This window comes from Coenobita brevimanus, chromosome 29 (genome assembly GCF_032717465.1).
Source record: "Coenobita brevimanus isolate Jiangsu-jjx chromosome 29, ASM3271746v2, whole genome shotgun sequence".
Lineage (NCBI taxonomy): Eukaryota > Metazoa > Arthropoda > Malacostraca > Decapoda > Coenobitidae > Coenobita > Coenobita brevimanus.
The window spans coordinates 39,665,872-39,691,956 of NC_136982.1; the positions used below are offsets into that span (position 1 = coordinate 39,665,872).

At 42.7% G+C, this 26,085-nt stretch overlaps 2 protein-coding genes across 2 annotated transcripts in view; both read right to left on the bottom strand.

Moving 5' to 3' along the window:
- Window positions 1-3,241: 3,241 nt before the first annotated feature.
- Window positions 3,242-5,043, bottom strand: LOC145394941 (sialin-like). Its single transcript, XM_080268690.1, has 2 exons — window positions 4,961-5,043; window positions 3,242-3,494 (listed from the first exon to the last, which is right to left on the bottom strand). Exons 1-2 carry the CDS (start codon window positions 5,006-5,008, stop codon window positions 3,261-3,263), a joined length of 282 nt encoding a protein of 93 aa, XP_080124816.1. The 5' UTR covers window positions 5,009-5,043; the 3' UTR covers window positions 3,242-3,260.
- Window positions 5,044-5,120: 77 nt separating this feature from the next.
- LOC145395011 (sialin-like) overlaps window positions 5,121-26,085 on the bottom strand; it is a 90,588-nt gene continuing 69,623 nt past the window's right edge. Inside the window, exons 2-12 of the mRNA XM_080268756.1 lie at window positions 21,160-21,305; window positions 20,030-20,182; window positions 19,172-19,227; window positions 18,771-18,848; window positions 18,362-18,517; window positions 16,239-16,326; window positions 10,232-10,388; window positions 7,816-8,032; window positions 6,954-7,086; window positions 5,664-5,819; window positions 5,121-5,215 (exon numbers count right to left, since the gene is read on the bottom strand). Coding sequence (XP_080124882.1) covers window positions 5,121-5,215; window positions 5,664-5,819; window positions 6,954-7,086; window positions 7,816-8,032; window positions 10,232-10,388; window positions 16,239-16,326; window positions 18,362-18,517; window positions 18,771-18,848; window positions 19,172-19,227; window positions 20,030-20,182; window positions 21,160-21,196 — 1,326 coding nt within the window. The 5' untranslated portion in view covers window positions 21,197-21,305. The remainder of the gene's footprint in view (window positions 5,216-5,663; window positions 5,820-6,953; window positions 7,087-7,815; window positions 8,033-10,231; window positions 10,389-16,238; window positions 16,327-18,361; window positions 18,518-18,770; window positions 18,849-19,171; window positions 19,228-20,029; window positions 20,183-21,159; window positions 21,306-26,085) is intronic.

The following is a 26,085-nucleotide window of genomic DNA, read 5'->3' on the forward strand; positions in this document are numbered from 1 at the left end:
ATAAATTTGACACAGACTGTATCAAGTTTAGACCAACCAATAAAATGACATAAATAATACTAAAGTCTAATTCGGTGTTCTAAATGCCCTACCTGTGGCCAGGAAGATATGTGACCAATACTTAACACAGAATAATAACATGTTCAGTACATTTTCTAGCCAATACAACAAACCAGTGACTCCCATTCCCTTCCATTCTGTGGCGTCCTAGACAAAATACGGTAGCATGCGTGGCTCCCATCTACAGCATTAAAAATAAAACCATCGTCCCAGTTCCGTTTAAAGAAAATTAACTGGCGAAATGCACTCACAAACAAAAGAAAAATCTCTGATACTGTGTTTTTCAGATGGTTCGATTTTTCAGCTATATATTCGTCAATCTTGGGAAAGATACAAGTACTTGTGTCTGTCTGTACATCTTCCTGTGTAGGCGTAGAGCAACGTTGTTCAAATGGGCATGTTGGAGATGAGAGTCTAACCACATGAGTACTTAAAAACAGAAAAGTGATGCATCCACAGAGTAAATAAATAAATACATAAATCGACGTAAAAATAATGTTACGTCCCCGTCCCACACTGCCACAGGCTCCAACAGCAGTGGTGCAGTATAGGAAGGACGATGCCCAGTGAGTTGTTCTTATGGGCAGCCTTTCGGAGTACTGCACACTAGATCAGCTCAGGCTGTAAATAAACACTGGCTTCTTAAGTTTGCGCTCTTATTCACCAAATGATTACACCTAATGCTTGCCAACTACATTTCACTGTTTTTACAAGTATCGGAGCTATACAATCTGCACTGACACTGAACTAAACTCAGACTGGACTGAGACTCCTTTAGTCCCTTCCCCATCCTTATATAAGCTTCCTGTATACTATAGTTATCTACTACATTCTCGGGAAAGCAACGTTGCCAACTCGGAAACATCCAAAATATACAAAGTTCTCTTACATTACGTTACACTCTAAATGCTTTAGCATATAAACTGAGATAACATTGTATGATTTAACTAAAAAATATATATATATATATATATATATATATATATATATATATATATATATATATATATAACATTATAAAGAAAAAGAACACAAATATTACTGTATAATTCTACATAATACCTCCGCTCAAAAATAGCAGGCTAACTGGCAACTCTGACATCTAGCGAAAAAAATCGAGAATCGTCGGGCATACTCCAGCACTACCTAACCAGCAAATCTCGCTTCTCAACAATAATAACTCACTAATAAAAGTGATATTTGCCGTTTTATGCAACAATCAGGCTGGTAAGGGCACAGTTGAGGCAATTTTCCACGTGGGACTACTTACTCTTTCTCTCTGATACCCAACATCTCTGAAGCGAAGTACAATGTTAATAGATTGCGTAACATCCCTTTCTTAGCGATTTATTCTGCACATTCGGTTCACAGTCTTTCGTTGTCTTACAAGGCCGTATCCTGGGCACTGTAGGAGGCATCGCAACACCTCTTCCTTAGTGATTTATTTTACATTTTACACTTCAACGTTTTACTGTACGTCATTTATGTCATGTTATTACTAACTGAGCGTGCATTAATAACGTACAAAAAATATTAACATCTAACACTGAGAGTAAATCGCTAGGGAAGAGGTGTAACGAATTATCCAAAGCAACTTAGAATAGCGCCTACGGGTAAAATGGTGTCTGTTGTCTTGCGCCATCAGTTGCCCGTAGAGCTGCTGAGCCTCGGAAACCCTCTGAAATATGAACTCAGTGGACTGCAGGCTTAACTTGCTCTTCTGCAATCCACTACCCTCCTTGGGGTTAGGGATGTGGTTGAGGGACGTTTGCATAACCAGGCAGTGAAGCCACCAGGTTATACCGGTACTACCACATGAAGCCGTCCCTCACCACCAAACCGGCCGTGCAGTATTTACAGTATATGTGGAAATAGTTGTAGTTCCCTTATTTTCTTTGACAAACCAGAAATTGTTGTTGCTGTACACCGGTCTGTCTGGCCCAGTAGATCCATCGACCAAAATCAAGCAGCCGCCTTCCTGTGGCATACAGCACTTGGCCAGGGTGGAGCAAGGTTCAAGCACATGGCAAGGTGCTGCGAAAATGGAGAAGCATAGCCCCGCAACAGGATGAGCTGTGTATAGGAAATGGATAAGTAGTGTTCTCGGCCCAAACTTTGACTACTTGGCAAATGTAGTTGAGTTCCCTGCATGTAAGTGTTGAGTATGGCCAGTTATCGGGCCATGGCTCTACAATACTCCCATGGTGGTACCTCCTGGGATGATGGAAACCATACACCTGCTGCCTTTTGTGGGCTAACGGGTGCTACATCTTGCCCAAGGGTGACCAGGGGCTATGCAGGGCAGGGGCGCCCATCTTCCCTGAGCTGGGCACATGCTCCGGCCGCACAGCCAGACAAGGCAAAGGTAATTATGGTAAGGCATTGCTGATACAGAAAAATAATAATGAGATGAACATGAGGAGTGCAGAAGTCTGAAGAGAATCGTTAAGATGGTGTGCAAGTGACATTGTGATGAATTGTAGGGATTATCTTAGGAATGTTGTAGGAGTCAGTTTGCAGCTTATTTATTTAGTAACTCTTTTAAGGTACAGTTCTCAAATCCTTCATAGCTTTAGTGTGCAGTTTATAATATACAAGACTAAAGCTTTGTCTTTCTCGGCTGCTTTAACCGTCTTTTCTGTCCTGGTCACTGTTATTAACTCGGCAGTACGATGACGCCGTTTCACTGTTCCTAGCTATCAGATGATTTTATTGTTTGGTATTGATGGAGTAAAGAAAGTGACATCACCCTACCAGTCTGAAAAATATCACAAACTGTGTAAAATGATACAATAAAAAAAATCATCATCATGGTCAATTATTTTTTCCACCAAAATCACATCCTTTCCTGAGATTTGACATTCCTCTCTCGTGCTAAGGGTTGCTGATGGTGGTGGTGATGGCTGTGGCGGAGGCTCTTGCCATTTCCCTCATGTTCCCGTCCAGATCCTGTTGGGTGGGTGTGATGGGAAAACTTACTTCACCTCTGTATTGCTTTGATTCATCTGGGCTGGTGATGCTGAGATTCGTTACTGCTCCTTTACGTTCCCCCTGCTCGTCTGGACATGGGGAACTTGGCGAAATGTGTTCCTTGTCTTCCGTGTTCCGGTGGACAGGCGTTAACTGTTCCTTCATGTTCTCCTCCGTTTCGTCTAGGTTGAAGGGTGGAATTGGTGTGGTGGTGGTGGTGGCGAAATGTGTTACTTGTCTTCTGTGTTCCGGTGCAGAGGCGTTAACTGTTCTTTCATGTTCTCCTCCATCTCGTCCGGGTTGTTGGCGGTGATCATGGTGGTGGCTGCGGGGTCTGTGGTTTCCTCGGGGTGGTAGTTCCAGGGCTGTACGGTGCCTGAGGCGAAGGTCAGGAAGAAGAGCACCGTCAGGACATTCGTGGGCACGCACACCCAGAACACCTTCTTCCACTGGCCCAGGGTTTGCTGCACACACACAGACACATACATTAGCATCATTTTAAACACACACACACACACACACACACACACACACACACACACACACACACACTCACACTGCCACATACGTATCCTCCTCCTCCCCCCCTCCTCCTCCTCCTCCTCTTCCTCATCATCATCATCATCATCATCATCATCTCGACCGACCTCTTTTTTTTTTTTTTTCATCCAAAGAAAGGGTTAGGTAGGGTCAGGAATGCAAGAAGAGATAAAAGATAGAGGGAGAACTAATACACTCACACACACACACACACACACACACACAAGAAGATGCAGTTATAAATGTAGATTGTTACTGTTTGAGCCCAAGGTCATCTGGATCTGAACTCACTGAACTGCCGCCTGAAGCAACCTCCCTCGTGCGGTTCACCATGCTCTTTTTGTGGGGTACAGGAAGTGAAGAGCCAGCCTGTTATATCAATGCTCCTCTACACGGTGTGGCGTCCCCCTCCAGTACCATAAATATAGATTACAGAAACAAAACATCTTAACATATTCTGTCAGATTCATTTTTATCTTGTCTGTACACTTGCCATGACGTGTTCTTTAGGATTTAATCAGGTTTAGGACTTGATCAGATAAGGGATATTACGCTGAGACTAAAATCGTTCCTCACTAAATAGATGTGAATGAGGGAGATGAAAGCATTAGTACAGCAAGTAAAAGACAAGAGAACAGTGAAGCAGACTGTTATTACCTTCACTAACCGGATAATCAGTAATCAGTGTAACCTTATTTACCAATTACCTGTTATTACCTTCATTAACCGGATAATCAGTAATCAGTGTAACCTTATTTACCAATTACCTGTTATTACCTTCATTAACCGGATAATCAGTAATCAGTGTAACCTCTTATTTACCTGTATTACCTGTTATTACCTTCACTAACCGGATAATCAGTAACCAGTGTAACCTTTTCTTTACATGTATTACCTAGATAAAACGCTTCACACCCACTAAATGAGCAGCTCATGATATCTGAGGCTTGAGCTGACCTTGGCACACTGATTTTTTTTTTTTTTTCCGCATCTCTGAAGACTGATATCGCGGAAGGATTAAATTACTGGCGCTCGTTTTATCTGTGAGACACGGGTATGAAATGGGCTCTGTCTGTCTTTCTCGTTGCTGACTGCTAACTGTAATGTGGTATGCAGTCTAACTATATTTTATACTCAAAGGTGCTCCATAAATGAGACTTAAAATTTGGGGATGACGACTCCCGTGTGAACAGAGAGAGAGAGAGAGAGAGAGAGAGAAAGAGAGAGAGAGAAAGAGAGAGAGAGAGAGAGAGAGAGAGAGAGAGAGAGAGAGAGACAGACAGACAGACAGAGTGAGAAATTATATTCACTGCCGTGGTAGAAGTGAGTGTGTGATGTAAAGTGATAAGGCACACGCCCCACCAGCAGGTATGACCCCCCCGAGCCCTACCTGTCCGTCAGTGATGATGCCCGTCACCACCGGAGCAATGAAGGCCATGATGCTGAAGGCGGTGTTGCTGAGGCCTAACACCGTCCCTGTAGGAGGTTACATGAGTTTTTTTTTTTTTTTTTTTATGAGTATGAGGCTTTTGTCTGATTTTTCTTTTTTCCTAACTGAACCCCACAAATCCAGCGTCGGTGGTGGTGCTGTGGATCCTGTCTGACACTTGCTCTGGTCCTTCATCTTTTTCTGCCACTGAACTACCTGATATAAGCTCCAAAATGATGAAGTTCAGGGACAGGTTAAGGAGCAACAGCTAATAATTCTTTCCTCTTAACCTGGCCCATATTCTTATACTTTGCATCTTGTTTCACGTAGCTCAGTGACAGCTAAAGACAACATTGCAACTCAGCATCTTTTCCATCAGACATCTTCTTGAACAGCATCATACTATAGTGTCAGCTGCAAGTCTATTCTTACCACTCATCATTCAAGATGGAGAGATGGGAATTTTAGGCCAAGTTAAAGTGAAATGAGTACTCTTCCTAATCCCAAGAGAATGAGGCCTCTAGTGACGGCGAGATGGCAATTTAGGGCCAAGTTAGAGTGAAAAGCAGATAGTAACCCTCCTAACCCCATGGAAATTGGCCAGGTTAATATGAAAAGGGTAAAGCAATTTTCCTAGCCCCAGGATACGATGCCTCTGGGTTACCTGCGAAGTTTGGGGTGATGTCCGTAACGTTGACGAGCTGGGCACTGCAGACGGCGCCGTTGAAGAAGAGGGCGATGCAGAAAATGGCGATGGTGGCCCTCCAGTCACACCCGACTTGGATCAGCACCACCATCAACACTGCCGGTATTATCATGCCTGCAACCATCATTAACACTGCTACAATGCAACTCAACATGCATCATCGTCAACACTGCCGCCACAAACATGGGGGCAAAACAACACAACACACACCATCACCAACACTACCAGCACTAACAAGGCTGACATACGATTCAACACACATCACCGCCATCACTGCAGGGATTAACATGGCTGCAACACAACACAACACGTAGCATCATCAACAATGCTGCAAAACAACACAATGAGGCTGTAACAACTCACCACGCACCACCATCAATACTGCCGGCACTAACACAATATACCATGCACCATCAACACAACACACAACACCATCAACACTGGGATGGAACTCGTATCTTGTCAAACAGCAAATCATTTCTCAGACTACTTGATATTCCCCGAATGGTGTCAGAAACTCGCCGGCATAAAAATTTCATGAAGGCTCCTAAGAAATAAAGTGAAATTGTTAAAACTGCAATTATAAAGGGAAAAAAAAAAAAAACTTCCTAAATAAGCATGTCTCCAGGTGCAGCTGTCAAACACTATCCTTGTCTCTGTTTGCTCAGCTGTACAATAAGGTACCTGAGTGTAACATCAACTGCTGCATGTCGCATTTTAAGGGACGACCGAGGCTTAGAAATTAATCACTTATCTTAACGACCCTCATCAATCAATGGGCATTAAGTTCAAACATTCTTGTGCTGCAGTACTTGTCGTTGCCTCAAGCTCATCCTGAATGTGAACCCGGTGGACTGAAGGCTGAAGTTACCCTCTTTTCTGCACTCCATCCCTCGTCTTTCAGGGGACGAGAGGAAGTAAGGGACGTTTGCATAATCAGTCAGCAGAGCCACCTAGTTGTATCTGCTCCACCACGTGAAGGCGTCCCTCTCCAGCACTCTCTCTCTCTCTCTCTCTCCACACACACACACACACACACACACACACACACACACATATATATATATATATATATATATATATATATATATATATATTATATATATATATATATTCAGACGTTTTAATCCTGTCATGGGTAGCCACAGTCTCATTGCCTCCACGTCACCCTGCCCCCGCCATTTGGCTGCCCTTCCTCTAACTCAATACAAATACTAAAACTGTCAACCCTACATCGCTGCCACTCACCAATAACGCTGAAGACCCTGCGTGTGTTGAGGATGGAGAGATGTCCCTTTGCCATCACCCAGCTGGCCAGGGAGGACATGACAATGGCGCCAATGTATCGGCAGAGGAAGGGCAGAGCTGAGATGGCCCCGTTCTGGCCACAAGGAGATATTAGTCCTGTTATAGTGGATATTGACAGATATTTCCATACCGGCTGGACTGGTGTGATTTGTATTGTAGACAGACAGATATGTAGATAGATTGACAGCTAGGAAGGTAGGCAGGCAGGTAGGTAGGTCAGTAAGTAGGTAGGTAGGTAGATAGGTAGGTAGGTAGGTAGAGAGAGAGAGAGAGAGAGAGAGAGAGAGAGATGGAATGAATGGCAATATGAAGCCCACGACACAAATGCGTAGGGAAGGATACTCTGACATTAAGGATGAAATGAGAATCGTTCGTAAACACAACCGTGGGAGGGCATTATCAACGAACTTTTGCTCATCACAGTACAGTCGTGGTCAGAAACTCCTTTACCTGTCTGAGATGTCAAATTAATTGAGATTCAAATTATCACTGATTAGTTACAACCATCATTAACCCCTTCAGTACAGGATGTTTCTTGAGTTAAATAAAATATTTGTGGAGTAACAATCTATCCATCATCCATTACTTTTTTTCCCCCCATCAGGAGCGTAGGAATCCGAGGTTAGGTTGCTCGGTCCCAATATTTATAGCGAGGATGGCCAGCCTCCCTATTCCCTGAGTGGCATCATGTGCACACTAAATTCCAGCCACCTCTCAGACACAGACCCTTACAGGCTCAGTCCGTAGGTAACAAGAACACAAAATAAACATCAAAAGACTGAAGAGATCAGTGAATTGCAACCTCTCTGATGGAAAAGCCGAGGATGTTTTTCATGAAAGTCGGGAGCTGGCTGAAGAAGAAGGAGATGCCCCACGCGCTGCCCACGTCGCAGATGATGATGGCCCACACAGGCAGACTTGTTAGTATGCGTCGCCAGGGCACCCGAGGCGTCCCCATCCTGCTGGTGCCGGAAGTCCTGATGGCGGACTCTATGTACTGAAGCTCCTCAGGACTGATCCTGGAAAATGATCGACATCGTCATCCTCATCATCATGACGACGCTGATGATAATAATGATGGAGATGATAATGATGATAATAGAGATGATAATGGCAACGATGATAATGATGATAATAATTGTGATGATAATGATGATGAGAATAACAATGACGACGACGACGATGATGATGATGATGATGATGGATAATGTGAGTGCATTTAAGTAACTGGGTAGTGTGACAAGTAAGAATGGAAGTTTAGAATAGGGGTCGGGGAACAGGGGTAAATTACCCCAAATGAGGTAAATCTAAAATTTTTGGAGGTAATGCGTGCGGTATGACAGGAAATGCATACTGTATAATTATAGTACTACTGATTCTTCACATAAATGATGTAAGTTTTAATGAACAAGATGTAAAACGATGTATCATGTATCATATCTTTTGCTTAGCCGCCGTACTATTGACACATGTGTACACTTAATTGGCTTGTTTTTGTTGACTCTGACGTCTGGGGGTAATTTCCTTTTACTCAAAAAAACTTTTGGGTAATACCCTAATAATCTTCCCCGACCCCTGGTTTAGAGGATGCAGTGCTTGGAAGGGTACAACAGGGAAGAAAGGTTGCTGGTTCTTTGAAAGCATAAGAAATAGGGAAGTGAGCATGGAAGTAAAAAAGTCACTGCACGACAGTATTGTGATACCTACTCTAACATATGGAAGCAAAGTTTGGACCTTGTTGAAAGGACACAAGTTAAGAGTGAGAGCAGTGGAAATGAGTTATTTGAGAGGAGCATGTGGAGCTACATGGAGAGACAGACTGACAAATGAGAAAGTGAAAGAACGTTGTAGTGTCAGTTGGATGTGACAGAAAGCCTTAGGAGAAATACACTGAGGTGGTTTGGCCATGTGGGGAGGATGGAGAGCGAGAGGTTAACGTGGAGGGTGAATGTGAGTGAGGTGGAGGGGGTGGGGGAGGGGGAGACCGAGGATGTAGGGATAAAGTGGAGCGGTATGTGAGAGAGGGGTGTGTGAAGTGGTGGGAGGGCAGCGAAATGGTGGGGGACAGGGCGACATGGGGGCAATTTTCACCCCTTACGGGATTAAGGCCTCTAGCTATAAAAAGACAAGCTGATAGGCAACGATGGCCAGCTCTAAGCGGACAAAGCTTTTTCAGCGAACGGGTCATTTCTATGTGGAGGTTCTCCTGTGCAACATTCCATCCAAGAACAATGGCCAGGGTTTAATCTTTGGAGCCTTAGCATTTCGCCGAGCAAGACAGTAATTTTTAGCTCTTTCATTTTTCTGCACTTGATGACCTTTGACCCCTGACCTGGCAGATATAAGTCAAGCATGTACGAAGCAGACTTGTAATATTCATTAACGTTTATATGCATGCAAAGTTTCATTCAATTCCATCCTCTTGCCGTGAAACTAGAAAACTTGAAATTCGCGGAATGGCCCACCAAAGGTACGACTTCTAGGTGGCGCTGCCAGTGACTAGAAGTGAGTGTCGACACTAACTTTCATTCAATTCCACTGAGCAACTGGAGAGCAGGGTTGCCACTCGAACACTAGAGAAGAGGGTAAAAATGGATGGCACACTTCCAATAGGGAATGACCTCAAGATTGCGCCTAAAGAAGTCAGAGCTTTGTTCGCCCACTAGTAATGCTTCTACAGCTCGAAACGTAAAAGTAAGAAATAAAGCGGGTTTTCGGCCGTTGTTAGGCAACGAGTAGTTGCCTAGCAACCAAAACCAAGCGGACACAACTAGGTCACAGACTTGTCATTGTGTCCAAGTTTGGTCGGAATCTGGTAATTCTGAAGGGTAGAAGTGCCCCTCACAATTAAACAATTATGAAAGAAAACGTGACCAACAATAAGGGCAGCATGGAGCTGGCCAACAGACAGATAGATGATGATGATGATGATAATAATGGGGATGATAATAATGATGATGATAATGACAATGATAATGAGAATGATAATTGTGATGACCATGATGGTAATAATAATAATTGTGATGATTTACGATGAAAATGACGACGACGACGACGATGATGATAAAGTAGATGAGACTTATGACACTGATGATGATAATGGTGACGTTGATGATGATGATGATGCTAGAGATGATTATAACGACAAAAACGATGATAATAATGAAGAATTCGGTGCAGCTGCTGCTGCTAACACCTACCCTATCACCTAACACTACCTAGGGTGCTGAGCCGGGGTGCTGTGCATGAAGAGGGCCCACATGACACACCACACCACAGACAACGTCCCGGAGATGTAGAAGGCGGCGGCCCATCCCAGAGCGTCCACTATCAGGCCCATCAGTGGCAGAGTTATGGCCGTACCCAGTGTTGAACCTGACATAAAAAATAATAAATACATAAATACATAAACATGTAAACAGAAATAAAATAATAAAAATATGTTAATGATGTTATACTGAAGTGGGTGTGGTTGGAGGTGTTAAGAGAAATCCTTTGAGATGGTTTGGGCATGTGGAGAGAATGGACTGATTACACTAACAATACTGTGGCAGCGTAACAAGAGGTCATTGCCGTGGAGAGAATGGAGACTGAGAGACTGACTAGAGTGTATGTGAGTGAGGTGGAGGAAAAGAGAGGGAGGGAGATATAGAAGATGAGGTGGAGTGAAGAGGCATGTGAGAGAGGGGTGATGTGAGTTCGAGAGATGGGATCCAAATGGCAGTGGACAGGGCGACGTGGAGGTGATCTGTTTCTGGACATCCTTTAGAGGATTAAGGCGTATGACAATTCAAAGAAGACAGATAGATAGTTAAATAGACAGACAGATAAATAGACATCAGCCAGTCCTTTCCTGCCCCATCAGGAGTGTAGGGTCCGGGCCTAGGGTTCTCAGTCCTGACATTTAAGGCGTGGGTGACCAGCCTCGTACATCCCTGAGTGGCATTATGTGAGTAATAAACCCCAAAACTTCCTTGGATGCAAACCCCTACGGACCCATCCAGTTGGAAAGCCTTCACCGACTAGGCCACCAGGCGTCCGTATATATTAGACACTAGAAAAAAATGTTATTAGAGTCATATCTTAGAGGCTTGCCGAAAAGTCACAGTAAAACACACACACACACACACAGAGGGATTCAAGCTAGGTGGACGTGTGACACCGGCGCTCCGTACCAATCACGGCCAGTGGCATTACCTAAATAGTATCTTTGTATGAGTCAAGCTCAGTACCAGGTTAGACTAAATGATTGTTAATTATAAAAAGGAAAAAAATAATGAGTGTCAACAAGACTTGTAAAAACAGGAAATAGAACCAAGACGAAAGAATACGCTGAGTCATCTCTGAGGTTTGTTTACAACAAGACGGAGATTGTAAGTATATGCTTTGCACTTTAAGTATTGCAAAATGGATACATACTTCAGTAAAACAAATTTGTAAAAGAAAAGGGATAAAGGTAAAAAGCAAAATGATGATTTCTACTAAGAACTGGTTGAAGTAGAGACCTACAATAGACTGGTTTAACGTGTAAACAAACTAGAAATGGCTTTCAAAAATGAAATTGATGAAATAAAGAAGCAGATGCACTTGCAAAAGGAAGAAATAGAAAAACTAGGAAGGTAGGCCAATAAGAAAGACACAACCATCAGTGAACTAACCGTGGAATTGAGTACACTTAGGAAGAAAATTAGTGAAATGGCAAGTACAGTAGTCAATCACGAGAGTGTTATGGAAGAGTTCAAAACTGACACAGAGACAATTAGGCAAGTTAGCAGTCTTATTGACCAGAGCAGTGATATTGAGGAGAAGATAACACAAGTAAATGAAGCTGTGCAAAGCTACAAAAATGATGTAGAAACGACGTATGCAGAAATGGTGAAAGTAAAGAAAGACTTGGAAACAAGGGTGGAGGAAAAAAGCATTAAAAAGGAGGTGAAAAGAATAATCCAAAACAATCCAAAGTTAGTCAGAGATTCAGTAGAGATAAACAAATCAATAGTAATCACTGGTATAGAAGAGGATGAAGTTAAAAACAAGATCACAAGAGACAAAAAGGAGATGGCAAATGTAATGAGCTTACTGAAAGAAGTATCAGAGGAAATCTGTATAAAGACATAGAGGAACACAAAAGGTTAGGGAAATATGAGAAAAGCAAGACAAGACCTCTAAAGGTGACTTTCCAGAGTGTAAACACTGTGGAAGAGATACTAAAAAATGCAAAGAATCTTAAGGAAAAAGAGGAGTTCAAAAATGTATGGGTAAAAAGATGTCTAACACAAGAGGAAATGGAATTACTGAAAGAGAAAAGGGAGGAAGCAAAAACAAAAAATGAGGGAAGATCAGAAGAGGACAAGAAGAAATTTTTTTACAAAGTAATAGGATTGCAGGTACGAAAGTGGTACACAAACAGGATGGAAGAAAAAGTTGGAAGGTAGTAGAACCATGTCAGGAAAAGTATATAAACAAGATGATAAAGTTGATGTACTCAAATGTGGATGGAATGGTATCTAAATTACTAGAGATGAATGATTATGTCAGAGAAAATGAACCACAAATAATATGCCTAACTGAAACAAAATTAATACCAAGGATATCAAATGACATACTAAACTTAGAGGAATACAATATATGGAGAAGAGACAGATATTTAAAAAAAGGAGGAGGAATTATAATATTAACTAAGAAAAATCTAAAAGTCAAGGAAATAAAACTAGATATACCATCACAAGTAGAACTGATTGCAGTAGAGATCGACACATCTGAAGGTAAAGTAATTGTAGCAAATTTGTACATGCCACCCAGATCAAACACATGGGAAAGAGACGAATATGAGGACCTGGCAGAGAGTACAATTCAGAGTGTAAGATCATTGCTACATAAAATGGAAGAGAAATCGGAAAGAATTATACTAACTGGGGACTTCAATACAAATATAAATTGGAATACTCTAGATATAAATAGCCAAGAAAGCTGTTGGGACAAAAAGCTCCTGGATCTCGTACAAGAGTTTTTCTTAACGCAACATGTGAGGGAAACCACCAGAAAAAGAGGACTTGATGTACCTTCAGTGCTAGATCTAATATTTACAAGGCAAGAAAATGATATTGACAGTTTAATATATCACCCTCCACTCGGCAAAAGCGATCATGCAGTACTAAACTATAATTCAGGATAGCATATGACATAGTAAACAGCAATGATAGTTACAAAAAGAGCCTAAACTATAAAAAGGGAAATTATCAAGACCTAAAGAAGTATTTCTTAGAAGTTGATTGGGAAAATGAGCTTAGAGGACAAGATTTAAATGCTGTATATAAAAATTTTTGTGACTTTTATGAAATAGGAGTCCAGAAGTACATCCCACAGCACAAAGAAGCAGATAAGAAAATACAGAAATGGTTCAATACAGAATGTAAAAAATCAAAAGAAAGAAGAGATTTGTTGTGGAATAGATACAGAAGACACAATAGTGAAAGGGCGTACAATAATTACAAACAGGCAAGAAACGACTATACAAGAATAAGGAGGGAAGCCCAAAAACAGTTTGAGGAGGATATAATAAATAAAAGTAGTGATCAACCAAAGCTGTTTTACAGCTATATCAGAAGCAAAACTAAAGTAAAAGATATAATACAATCCATTACGGAGGAGGGAATCACTTATACACAAGAGAAAGATATTTGTGAAGCACTAAATAAGAATTTCCAATTAGTTTTTACAGAAGAAAAAAATTTTGAGAGGGACTATGTGGAACACGCATGTCCACACATACTACCAGATATACAAATAAGCAACGTTGGATCTGGTTAGTACTTGGATGGGTGACCGCCTGGGAACACCAGATGCTGTTGGCATCCCTACATGTCAAGTGGGGTTGGTGGAGGATTAGTGCCCCTCCCTGTAAAACAATTAACTCTAAGCCATTGGCCACCCCGTCTGGGATACATGGCGTCTGGCAATGAATGAATGAATGAATGAGAAAAAGTAATACAGGAGGAGTTAAGTAGATTAGACAGAGGAAAAGCAAGTGGTCCTGATGAAATTTCATGTTGGGTATTACGAGAATGTGCAAAGGAGTTATGTAAACCATTATTTTTAATTTTCAAGAAATCCTTGAGTCAAGGTAAACTACCAGATATGTGGAAAAAAGCAAATATTGTCCCCTTATTCAAGAAAGGAAATAGACAAAATCCACTCAACTACCGACCAGTATCACTGACCAGTGTTGTAAGCAAGGTATTAGAAAAACTTATAAGAAAAGCTTGGGTAAATCATCTAGAAGAACACAGTATGATAACAGAAAGACAGTTTGGTTTCAGAAAAGGAAAATCATGTGTTACTAATCTGTTAAGCTACTATGACAGAGTAACAAACACAATACAGGAAAGGGAAGGATGGGTGGACAGTATCTATTTAGATTTCAAGAAAGCTTTTGACAAAGTACTACACCAAAGACTTTTATGGAAACTGTACCATCAAGGAGGAATTCGAGGCAAACTGTTTTGTTGGATGCAAGACTTTCTCATAAAAAGAGAAATGAGGACAGTACTAAGAGGAAACTACTCATCATGGAAAGAAGTGACTAGTGGAGTACCACAGGGTTCAGTGCTGGCACCAATCATGTTTTTAGTGGATGTAAATGATATAAACAGTAACACTGGAAATGAGAGCTATCTGAATATGTTTGCAGATGATGCAAAAATACAAAGGAGAATTACTAACACAGACTCTTGTAAAGAGCTACAAGAAGAATTAAATAAACTTCATGAATGGAGTAGTACATGGCAAATGGAATTCAATGTGGACAAGTGTCATGTAATCAAGTTTGGTAAAAGTGGAAAAAGACCTGATTGGGATTATAAGTTAGGAAATAAAACCCTATATACATCAGAAAGAGAGAAAGACCTAGGTGTGATTATCAATAACAGACTATCTCCGGCTGACCACATCAGCGAGAAGGTACGGAACATGTATACACTGCTTGCAAATATGAGAATAGCATTCACATACATAAATGAAGACATGCTAAGAAGGATAATAACATCATTCATTAGACCAACCCTGGAATATGCATCAGTAGTCTGGAGTCCTCATCTCAAAAAGCACATAGACAAGATTGAAAAAGTTCAAAGGGCCGCTACAAGATGGATACCAAGCTTAAGGGACCTAAGCTACGAAGAAAGACTAAATAAACTGAATCTACCAACACTACAGGAGAGAAGGAAAAGAGGTGACATGATAATGCTATATAAAAGCATATCAGGAAAGGAGAAAATAGACATAAATGATTACTTAACATATGGAGAAGCATCAGCAAGAGGACACTGCAAAAAAACTGCATAAGAAGAGAGGTGATAAAGACGTAAGGAAATTCAGTTTCCCAAACAGAGCAATTGATCAATAGAATGCACCACCGAATGAAATAGTGTGTGCCAAAACAATTCACAAATTTAAGGATATGTAAGATAAATATGGTTTAAGACACGGGACAGTACAAGCTTGACTCATTCCTGTAAAGATACAATTAGGTAAGAACAATTAGGTAAGGTAAGAACACACACACACACACACACACACACACACACACACACACACACACACACACACACACACACACACTAAAACTTAGATGCTTATTGCAGAAGTCCAAGGAAAAACGAACATGCGACAGAGTGAAACAGGGACATGTAACAGAGTGAAGCAGAGAGTGAAGCAGGGACACGTGACACAGTGAAGCAGGGACATGTAACAGTGAAGCAGAGAGTGAAGCAGGGACACGTGACAGAGTGAAGCAAGGATATGTAACAATGAAGCAGGGACATGCAACAGTGAAGCAGGGACATATAACAGTGAAGCAAGGACATGGAACAGTGAAGCAGTGACATGTAACAGTGATGCAGGGACATGTAAAAGTGAAGCAAGGACATGTAACAATGATGCAGGGACATGTAACAGTGATGCAGGGACATGTAACAGTGAGGCAGGGACATGTAACAGTGATGCAGGGACATGTAACAGTGATGCAGGGACATGTAACAGTGTAATAGAGGGGGAACATGCAACAGAGTGGAATAAGGACATGTAAAATAGTACATATATACCAGAGTGAAGAAGGGACATGTATCTGAGTGAAACAAGTACATGTAACAGAGGCATGTACAAAACTGCACATGTAACAGGGTGAAGCAGACATGAAACAGAGTAAAACGAGGTCAAGAGGGTTACCGAAGGCGACGTATCCGATGAAGCGAGGTCGTTCCACGGGCGGGATCCACTGGGCCAAACAGACATACATACTGGGCCACGACACAGCCTAAGTACCAGAAGACACCCAGTTACCAGTTACCGGTTACAGGTTACCAGTTACCAGTGTAACTACTATAAGGCAATACATTCAACCAAAACCTTCACGCGTTAGCAGGGACGCCTTCACGCTGTGGCACCGATATAAATGGCGGGTCCACTGCCTCCATGTCCCTTAATCCCATCCCCATACCCTGAGAGGATGGTAGACTGCAGGAGATGGAAAACTTCAGCCTGCAGTTAACCGGGTTCGCATCCAGAAGGCAGTAAGATAACCTACACTTCTTTTACTCTAACTTGGCCCAGATTTTCGTCCTGTAGCAGTTTATGTCACCCACGTGTTAAAATATGAACACAATGGCTCTACATCCTTTCCATACCGCTTCTTTGAGACTAGCATCGTATTGTAATGTTAATATCGTGATTTAACTCAGTATTGAAGATGAAGTGATGGAATTTTTACTCCCAGACAGTAATTATTTACATTAATATAAGTGTAATACAACATTTCCTTACTGTATTTGCTCTATCGATGTTAAACCTGTATTACTGCACCTCTTACTGATTGTTTCAAAAATGAGAAAGACATCAGTACACAAAAATTATTCCCAAACATCAAGCCTGACTAGACAAGTGGGAGAGCAGACATGATATTTAGCGTATCACCGCATCGTAGACTTCGTAGCTCCTTTTTGTCAGTGATTTATTAAAGTATATCACGTATTAGTATTCACTGATATGTTATTATTACCGGCTTAATATGGAAATAGTTTCCCTCAGTAATAAATGGCAGGATACTGAAGTGTAACGTGTAAATAAATTGCTCTGGAGGAAGTGTTGCGAGATCTGCAGAGTCGTTTGTTATGCCACCTTCATGGCAACGATACAGGCAACGTACACCCGGCAATACACTTCCTCCACGTCCTTCTTTACTATCCTTGTCTTTTTCTAGTCGTCTAGTCACTCTTGTACGAGCTACTGGCCTATTGCAATAATCCTCTCATGTTCTTATAATTTAATTTGCGTATAATTAGTGAATTTAAAATTACTACCTACAGTATTATATCTTTACATTTAATAGACGCCATATTCTGTTCATTTCGTAGTTTATCTATACCCTTCGTTATAATTCGTCCAGCCTACCATACGCTACCATTCTTCCATACTTTATACATAATTCCCACCTTGTATGTAAACACCGGTAGTTTTCTTGGTAGTATCAGCGATATCTGCGTTACCTACCCAGGTTTACTGATGTTAAAGATATACTGTTACTTCAAACTTACGATACACCACCGTTAATTACTCTCTTAGGATAACTCTCTGGCTTGGTTGACCTGCTCACATCCAGTAATTATGTATATCTAACTAACTTCACTCGAAATTATACACAGATTGGTGCCCAGGTCAAAGGGGTGTATCAAACAATTGTATTTAACAGAGCTTTGGGTCACCAATGAAATACGACAGGGCAATATCTACTCTGGTTAGTGGCTGTGGCAAACTACTCCTACACAGGCGCCAGAATCTGTGTGTAGGTTTGTCATTACCTATCAGTGAAGGGCTTTATTTCCTCTCTCACTCTTTATATATAATTACATATTAGTCTAGCTCACTCCCTCTGTCTTGTGGCTGCATCTGGCTAAATCTGTGCAGCATTGTCTAACAGATATTTGTAAGTAATAAATATCTTGTATTTCTAGAGTATAATTCTCTCCACTTATTATATCCATATACCCCTAACCCTTTTTAATGTCTGCTTTAAATGAACTGTGACCTCATGGTGGACTCATGGAAAAGTAGAGAGTGGTGAGAAATTCAAAACACTAATTTTTAAAGTGTATACTATATTTTCCTACCCTAACGCCACAGCCCAACCAATATTTCACCTCATACCACCCATTTGTTAGTTCAGCACACTCGTTTCTTTACCCTACTATGGCGGTTTCTTGGCGGGACGGAAGGCACACAGTCAATAGATGTGTTTGTCATAACATAAATACGTCTGCGTAGGTGATACAATGAAGTCGAGGGGAAGGACTAACCTGAAGGAGGCCCTGCAACACCCTGAGTGCGATAAGGGCCCCGTAGTGGAGTCTGGCAGCCGCCGGAGACAGCAGGTTGCTCATGCCCCCCGCCAGGATGCACCCACCAAACACCCACTTCACACCATACACCTCCGCCAGCCGACCACCCACCACCTGCAACACACACACACACACACACACACACACACACACACACACACACACACACACACACACACACACACATTCAAAATCCATCCACACAAGCACTGTTATGAAGATTATTGTACATAAATATTAACTTTATATGCAATTACAGTTACTGGTACTCATGACCACATTAACATCCAAGAGGCGTTTTGTCCTAACTTGTTGTCACAGTTCCTTAACAGTGAAACTAGAGGACTTGCTGTGAACCTGACGTGACCTGCGTCAGAGCATATCCGTAGATGAAGCTGCCCAGCACCAGACCCTGGATGGTCTCACTCCAGTCGAACTCTCCCTGCTGCACCACCCGTTACAACAGCCGACCAATGACAGCACCGAAGGACAGGGAGAGAGTCAATGAACAGTTAACAGTGGCTGGAACTATTGACTGGGACAAGCAGCACTGTCAACAGAAAGGAAATCACATAGAATGATACACCAGCCCTAATTAAATTAGCAACAGATTCCGAATAAGTGAAAAATGGTTTGCACAACCATTATATATATCTGTGTGTGTGTGTGTGTGTGTGTGTGTGTGTGTGTGCTAAACATCAAGAGAAGCAAGTTTGGTGGTGCTGTTATGTGATGGTTAATATGTAATGTAGCTGGTGGCAGGGTCACCTGAAGGGCTCCTGTGGTGGTGGTGGTGTCCGACTGGTTCTCACCCACATCGCCACCTGCAACACAACAGTACACACTATTACATTAGTACGGCCAAGGGGGTCAGTGTGTGTGTGTGTGTGTGTGTGTGTGTGTGTGTGTGTAAAATGCCATAGTCTGTACCTAAATGTAGGGATGATTACATATGCTCTGATTTCAGAAATATTTCGGAGGAGCAGTATTTATTAAAAAGTTATAACGTCGTTCTGTGAATGCTGTTTATTGTCATTGTTCTGTTTTACTATTTACAGTTTAGGCGTGACATAAACAAAACTTTAACCTAAACCCGAGCTGGTGAGGACTAAATGATCGCATCCTGGTCCGTGTAGGCCTAGGCTACCCTCTCTCTGAGAAAAGTATTTTTGCAAAAAGAATGGGTGGTGTAGGCCTAGCCTGGCTACTTGTAACAATGACGGTAGGCCTAGCCTAGGCTACCTGTAATGTTGTGGCAGTAGGCCTAGCCTAGGTTACATGTAATAGTGACAATAGGCCTAGCCTGGCTATCTTTAATAGTGACAGTAGGCCTAGCCTAGGCTACCTGTGATAGTGACAGTAGGCCTAGCATAGGCTATCTGTAATGTTGTGGCAGTAGGCCTAGCCTAGGCTACCTGTGATAGTGACAGTAGGCCTAGCATAGGCTACCTGTAATGTTGTGGCAGTAGGCCTAGCTTAGGCTACCTGTAATGCTGTGGCAGTAGGCCTAGCCTAGGCTACCTGTAATGTTGTGGCAGTAGGCCTAGCCTAGGCTACCTGTAATGTTGTGGCAGTAGGCCTAGCCTGGCTACCTGTAATAGTGACAGTAGGCCTAGCCTAGGTTACCTGTAATGTTGTGGCAGTAGGAGTGGGTGGCATCGGATGTGTTGCGTCCAACCATGGCAACGATGATGACGGACAGATTGATTCGCACCATGTACAGGTTGATGAACCCCAGCCACGCCATGGCGCCCAGAGCCACCCTGGCTGGCAACCAGCCTGTTGGTATTAGATGTTGTTAATACTCTACCCCAGTTTACCCACACCCACATCCACAGGTTGACTCGCACCAGGGACAGGTTGATGAACCCCAGCAGCGCCATGGAGCCCAGGACTACCCGAGCCGGCACCCATCCTGTGGAGTTAATACGCGGATCGTATCGTGGCACCCTCAAACACACACACACACACACACACACACACACACACACACACACACACACACACATACACGTACGTTACACTGTGCCATCCTTATAAGACAATAAGGACACTGAAACCTTGGCTGTCAGTACCGAAAACATCACCCCGATAATACCACAACTCTAACACAACATTCACTTCACACAACAATAATACTATCACGGAAAATATCAGTACATCACTATAAACCGATTTAATACATTTTATCAGGCAGAACAAATTTCCTCCTTCCTGAATGCAGCCTTTCGTGCGCTTAGACAGGCTGACACAGACCTTGAAAATAATTTTCAGTTTAATGTACAAACATCAAGAGGTCGATGAGAACGTTTCAAAAATGAGATCCTGAAGATATTGAAAAACATATTTCTAGTGATATTTTCCTCATCTACGTTAATTATATGGAACACTATCATGGGATATTAATTTTTTTTATCTTTCTGTGAATCATATTTGCTGTACACTGTAGCAGAAATTGTTAAAAATATCTGGAATATCTTTTATAAAAAAAAACCATAAACATTCTTATTGAGTTTAAGAGGAAATCTACTTTTAATAATTTCAAGTCGGACTGAACTTGAGCATCATCATTTCCTTCTGAGCAGTGTCAAATGGTTTTACTGAGGTGAGGTGTGACCTGCCATCCTCCAGAGGTTATGGTACCCTGACCTTACCCTCCCTCACTCCATCCCACTCCGTCCCCACTCGTCTCATCACTCATGGTCTGTGTGTGTGTGTGTGTGTGTGTGTGTGTGTGTGTGTGTGTTTTAACTCACCTGTTATTCTTTTAATGAAGGTGTTGACTGCTTCCATCGCTGCAGGATGAAGGTGAAGTCAGGTGGTGTAATAGAAATCACCGTCACCCCCACACCACTACCAGTTTCGTAAACACACACTGGTCCTGGATGACGTCAGAGAGATCCTGTAGGGTAGAATATCACTGATACGTATATCTTTCATCTAGCAAGTGAAGCTGTAATTGTTGCTCTACCCCGATCTGCCTACCCGATCAGACCCATCGACCACAACAAGCAGATACCTTCCTGTGGCAGACGGCGCCTCGCTAAGGTGTTAACAGGGTCTTTCCGTTTGGCGAGGTGCAGGGAAAAAGGAGGAGGCATACCGTAGCTCCCAAGAGGATGAGCTGTGTATAGGAGATATGTATGAGTAGTAGACTCAGTCCCGACTTTGAGTACTTGGTAAATATGAATGACTTCCCTGCCTGGGAGTGTTGTGCATGGTCAGTTCCGGGGCCTTGCCCCCACGTTATTTCCACGGTAGGCCAAGTCACTGCCCCCGGCCTAGAACCTCTAGGGACGATGGCAACCATTAGGGTGTCCCAAAATGTAAGGGTGGAGAAAAAAGTATCGAGATGCAATCTTGCTCATCTTGTGCCCCGCTGGTGTCCCGCGTCAAAAAACTTCATACAAAATTTCAGAAAGACTGAAGGTTAATTAAAGGTCCCTACGATTGAATACTTCAATTTATATTTTCAGTGTTAGCCAATGAAACAACTGCTACTGATATTTAAATAACACAATACTTTATTTGATAAGTTCTTCTTTAGCCAAACTTACTGGAACAACTGACACTCTCAAAAATGAATAAAATAAACAAAAGCCCTCAATATCATCTTAGCATCAATGTATTTTACATAAACATCTGCTTTATGAGGTCTGCCATCATTCTTTTCCTTTTTACAGTCTGTCAGTGGAAGTAGACAGTCCGTAGGAGGAATTGGAGGCCTTCTTCATCGCGGCACAGAGGTTTGTTTGGGAATTTCTCAATGAGGGTGATACCTCTCTCTACTGCATCATTGACCACCTTCAGGTCTTCTGCTGGTTTCTTTGCATGACGGAAGTTACCGTCAGAGTGCCATGTTGAAGGGCCTCTGGCAAGGAACATGGGCTCAACCTGGAGAGATTAGAACAGTTTGGTGGACAGGATCGTCACCCATGGACTAAGGAGGCCAGCCAATTGGAGCCCTTTGCCATAAACCTGCTTCAGTCCCTTCACTGGACGCTTCTTCAGATTGGCCGTCATTTCACGTTTCTCATCGTCATTAACTCTGTTGTCAAGCAGTACAAGACAGATCAAGTCTTCCAAGATATACCACAGGTGATGGAGCATAGCTTGGTAAGCTACTGTATGTTACCAAAGTTCTTCTCAGGGTACTGGCACAATACTTTTCAAAGGCTGACGTCTTTTTTAGGTGCTTTGATGGCGACAGAAGCCTCGTGCCAGTGACGCACGTATACGAGACTCACGAAGTGGGCCACACAGCGCACTTCCTGCCACTCTTGGTGACTGAGTTTGGAGAACTAGGACTGAAATAGTGCTATCTTCACGCTGTATATAGCTTTTGTCAATCTGTCCTGATGACATGCTCCTGGGGCCAAAAGCCTGTAGTGTCCTAAGTCTCCCCCGAGGTACAGGGGGCTCAATCGAAGTAGCTCTTAATAATCCTCTCGAGAATGGTTTCCGGTTCTCAGGACATTACCCAGAAAATCCAATACGAGTTGCATTTGTGAGAGGCAGGCATTAACATTAATGAAGGCTATAGCGACTGAATCACCGTCAAACGTATCCAAATGACAGTGGATCATTGATGGTCAAGCCTCCTTGCATCTCTTGAACAGCAGAATTTCAGGGCCAGGAGGTTTCCTAGGCACACGACAAAGACATCCTTCAGGAGAATTTCACGAACGTGATGACGGCAAGCTAGCCACAGAAGAGATCGCCTTAACTTCTCCCACAAACACATACACGCCCCCTGCACTAGCCTTGTGTTCGAAATTATCATGTCAATTATCAAGCCTATGATCTTATCAATCTCTGTTGAGGTGAGAGAATGAAGGACTGCATTTGCCACTTGCTGCCCTGTTCCTCTCTTTGTATTCAGTACTCCAAAAAGCTCTTTCACGCCATCCCCAGTCACTAAAACAACAATCCAGTCAACTGGGTTGAGGTTGCATCCGACATCAGGAAGTAGTTTCGAGTCCCTGTGGAGCTGTGGTCGAGGCTGAAGCATACGAGGCGGCCAGTAATATGGGTCCCTGCTGCTGACCGAACCTTTTGGCGGAAGAGGTGGACCGTGCACTTCGATGGAACCTTTTCAAGACCAAGACCCATGGATTTTGCATTCGCAGCATTGGCTGCTGTTGCATGCCGAGCAGAGAGGCCCTCATGATCCCAAGTCGCTGCCAGGTCTAGGTCACTAATACTGTCTTTCAGGTGATCATTTTGAGGAACTTTTGTTGGGTTTGGTCCATAAGCAATGGCTTCATTGTCATCAGCCGACGATGTGCTGCTGCTGTCACAGAATGCCTCCCCTGTGACTCCAACAGCTAAGGCCTCTTCTGCTTGTCGCCAATGAGCTCGTTTTAGAGATATTTTCTTTTCATGCCTCTTTTGTGCAGCTAAATTGATTTTGCGATCCTCAGTGCCCATATAACTCCCTTGCGGATCAGCCCCTTGGGAAATGAGAAATTTCTTGTTTTCAAGAAGGATATCTCGCCGATTCAGGGCATCTGAGCAAACAGTATCAAAAGTATCCTCATTATCAGCCATGAATACCCCACGCTGCATGCTGTACGTCATTCCACTCTTGCTCTTGTTCCTCTTAATCAAAGATCAGAGCTTCGTTGATGCATGAGCAAAGGCAGTTGCCATAATCGAATTGGTTCTGGACCACATTTTGAAGACAGCCGTTATTACAGCCATGATGCTCTGTAAATCTGTCTTACTTTGGGTGTGGTTATGATAAAGGAAGAGGAGTAACACATCCATAATACTTGGTAAACGAGATTTACCCAGCTCAGATATTGGAGACTTTTCATGAAGCCACACATTGGTATCTGACCTTGTTGTCGCTATTATCTGTGAATGAAAGAAAAAAAGCGGTCAAACGTCAGGACCTCCAAATATCATCAGATCAAGTAAAAAATCACACAGCAAATATATTGTCCATAACCCCCTCTGGGTAAGAAACAAGCAGCCAGATCCTATCAACATGCAAACTTGGGACGCTCTAGTAACCATCCACTTACGACCTTTTGGTAGGGTAACGGGTACTATGTCTTGCCCAGGGGTGACCCAGGATTATGCTGGGCAGGGGCGTCCATCTTCCCCCAACCGGCACATGCACCGGCCGTATACCCAGAGCAAGTAAAGTAAGTATGGCCTCTCTTTTTAACCCTTTCAGTCTAATGAAGTGTTCTTACACTAAAGCACTCCGTGGCGCGGTGGGTGTACTATTTTGCTCGGTGTGTTTGTGTCTTTGTGTTTAGGCTTGTATGGCTGCGAAAAGTACTCTTCATTTTTAATCGATTTGAACCTAGGTTGGTGGAAGAGTTGAGGGTCAAATAATGTTTTTTTGAATAATAGGTCAATGTTAAGGTCACAGGGCAAGGCCAACTCAAAGATATTTGATTCGATTTGAAGATGATTAATGGAAGGTTGAGCCTCAGGCAAGGGTGAAGTAATTCAATTCTGAGAACAATTGGTTGAAAGTCCAGTCACTTGGCTACGACAAAGTTTGGGCCCTGACACCGATTAAAGGCAGCAGATGTTGCTCGCCCTGAGTGGTCCTTGGGTTTCGTATTTTCTCTTAACCCCTTCAGTTCGATGACGTATTCTAAATTTCAATCTTGCTAACACCAAACGATATATTCTAACTTTGGAGAAACCATAATTACTGAAGGGATTAGTGACTGATGTATCTAATTGTTCCCATTCGAAAAGTCTCTCCACAACTGAATAAACCCGTGGCGGTAGAATATCATCATCAACATCATCGTCATCATCATCATCATCATCATCATCAACAACATCATCATCACCTGCCTGAGTCAGTCCGCTGCAGAACAAAGGCCTCTCCTATCTTCATCCACTCTGACCTATTGGCTGTGGAAGTAAAAACCGAATATAAACCACGTCATCGGACTGAAAGGATTAACACTCATTCTAATGTAACTGTGAGATGTTTGTGGGCTGTAGGAGGCAAGTCTTCCCGTGGTGGCACTGGTGTAAATGGCTGGTTCTGTTGGCTGGTGTAACAAATGTTCCTCATCTCCCTCCCCATCCCCCGAAAAGAAGGATGGTGGATTGCAGGAGGATGGCTTCAGCCTACAGTCCACTGGGTTCAAGTTCAGATGAGTCTAGGATTACAACAATAACAACAATAATGCCAACAACAATAACAACAACAAAGTTCAAGACTGGGGGTTTATACAGTGTGGTCTATATGTAGTGTTCCTGTTCCACTCCGCCGGACGATCTCTTGTGTTGCCGGAACGGCTCAGTCGGCGTTTTCAGTGTCTATTCAGCCTCGTATATTATATCCCACTCCCACTGTCACTCCCATGCCCACACCAGGAGACCGAGCCGTCCCAGCAATACATAATATTATTTTCTACTCCCACGCCCACACAAGGAGACCAAGCCATCCCAGAAACATCCATTATTTTCTACTCCCACGCCCACACCAGGAACCTGAGCCACCCCAGCAACACGTAATATTATTTTCTACTCCCACGCCCACACCAGGAGACCGAGCCATTCTAGTCACACATAAAGATATCGAGCAGTAAATATCAAGTGCACGGCTATTTTCGGACCATCCCGATATTCTCTCTTCCCGGACACTCAACCATATACATATTTTTCATCTCAAGATGTGTTAATTTCTCTTTACAACCTCG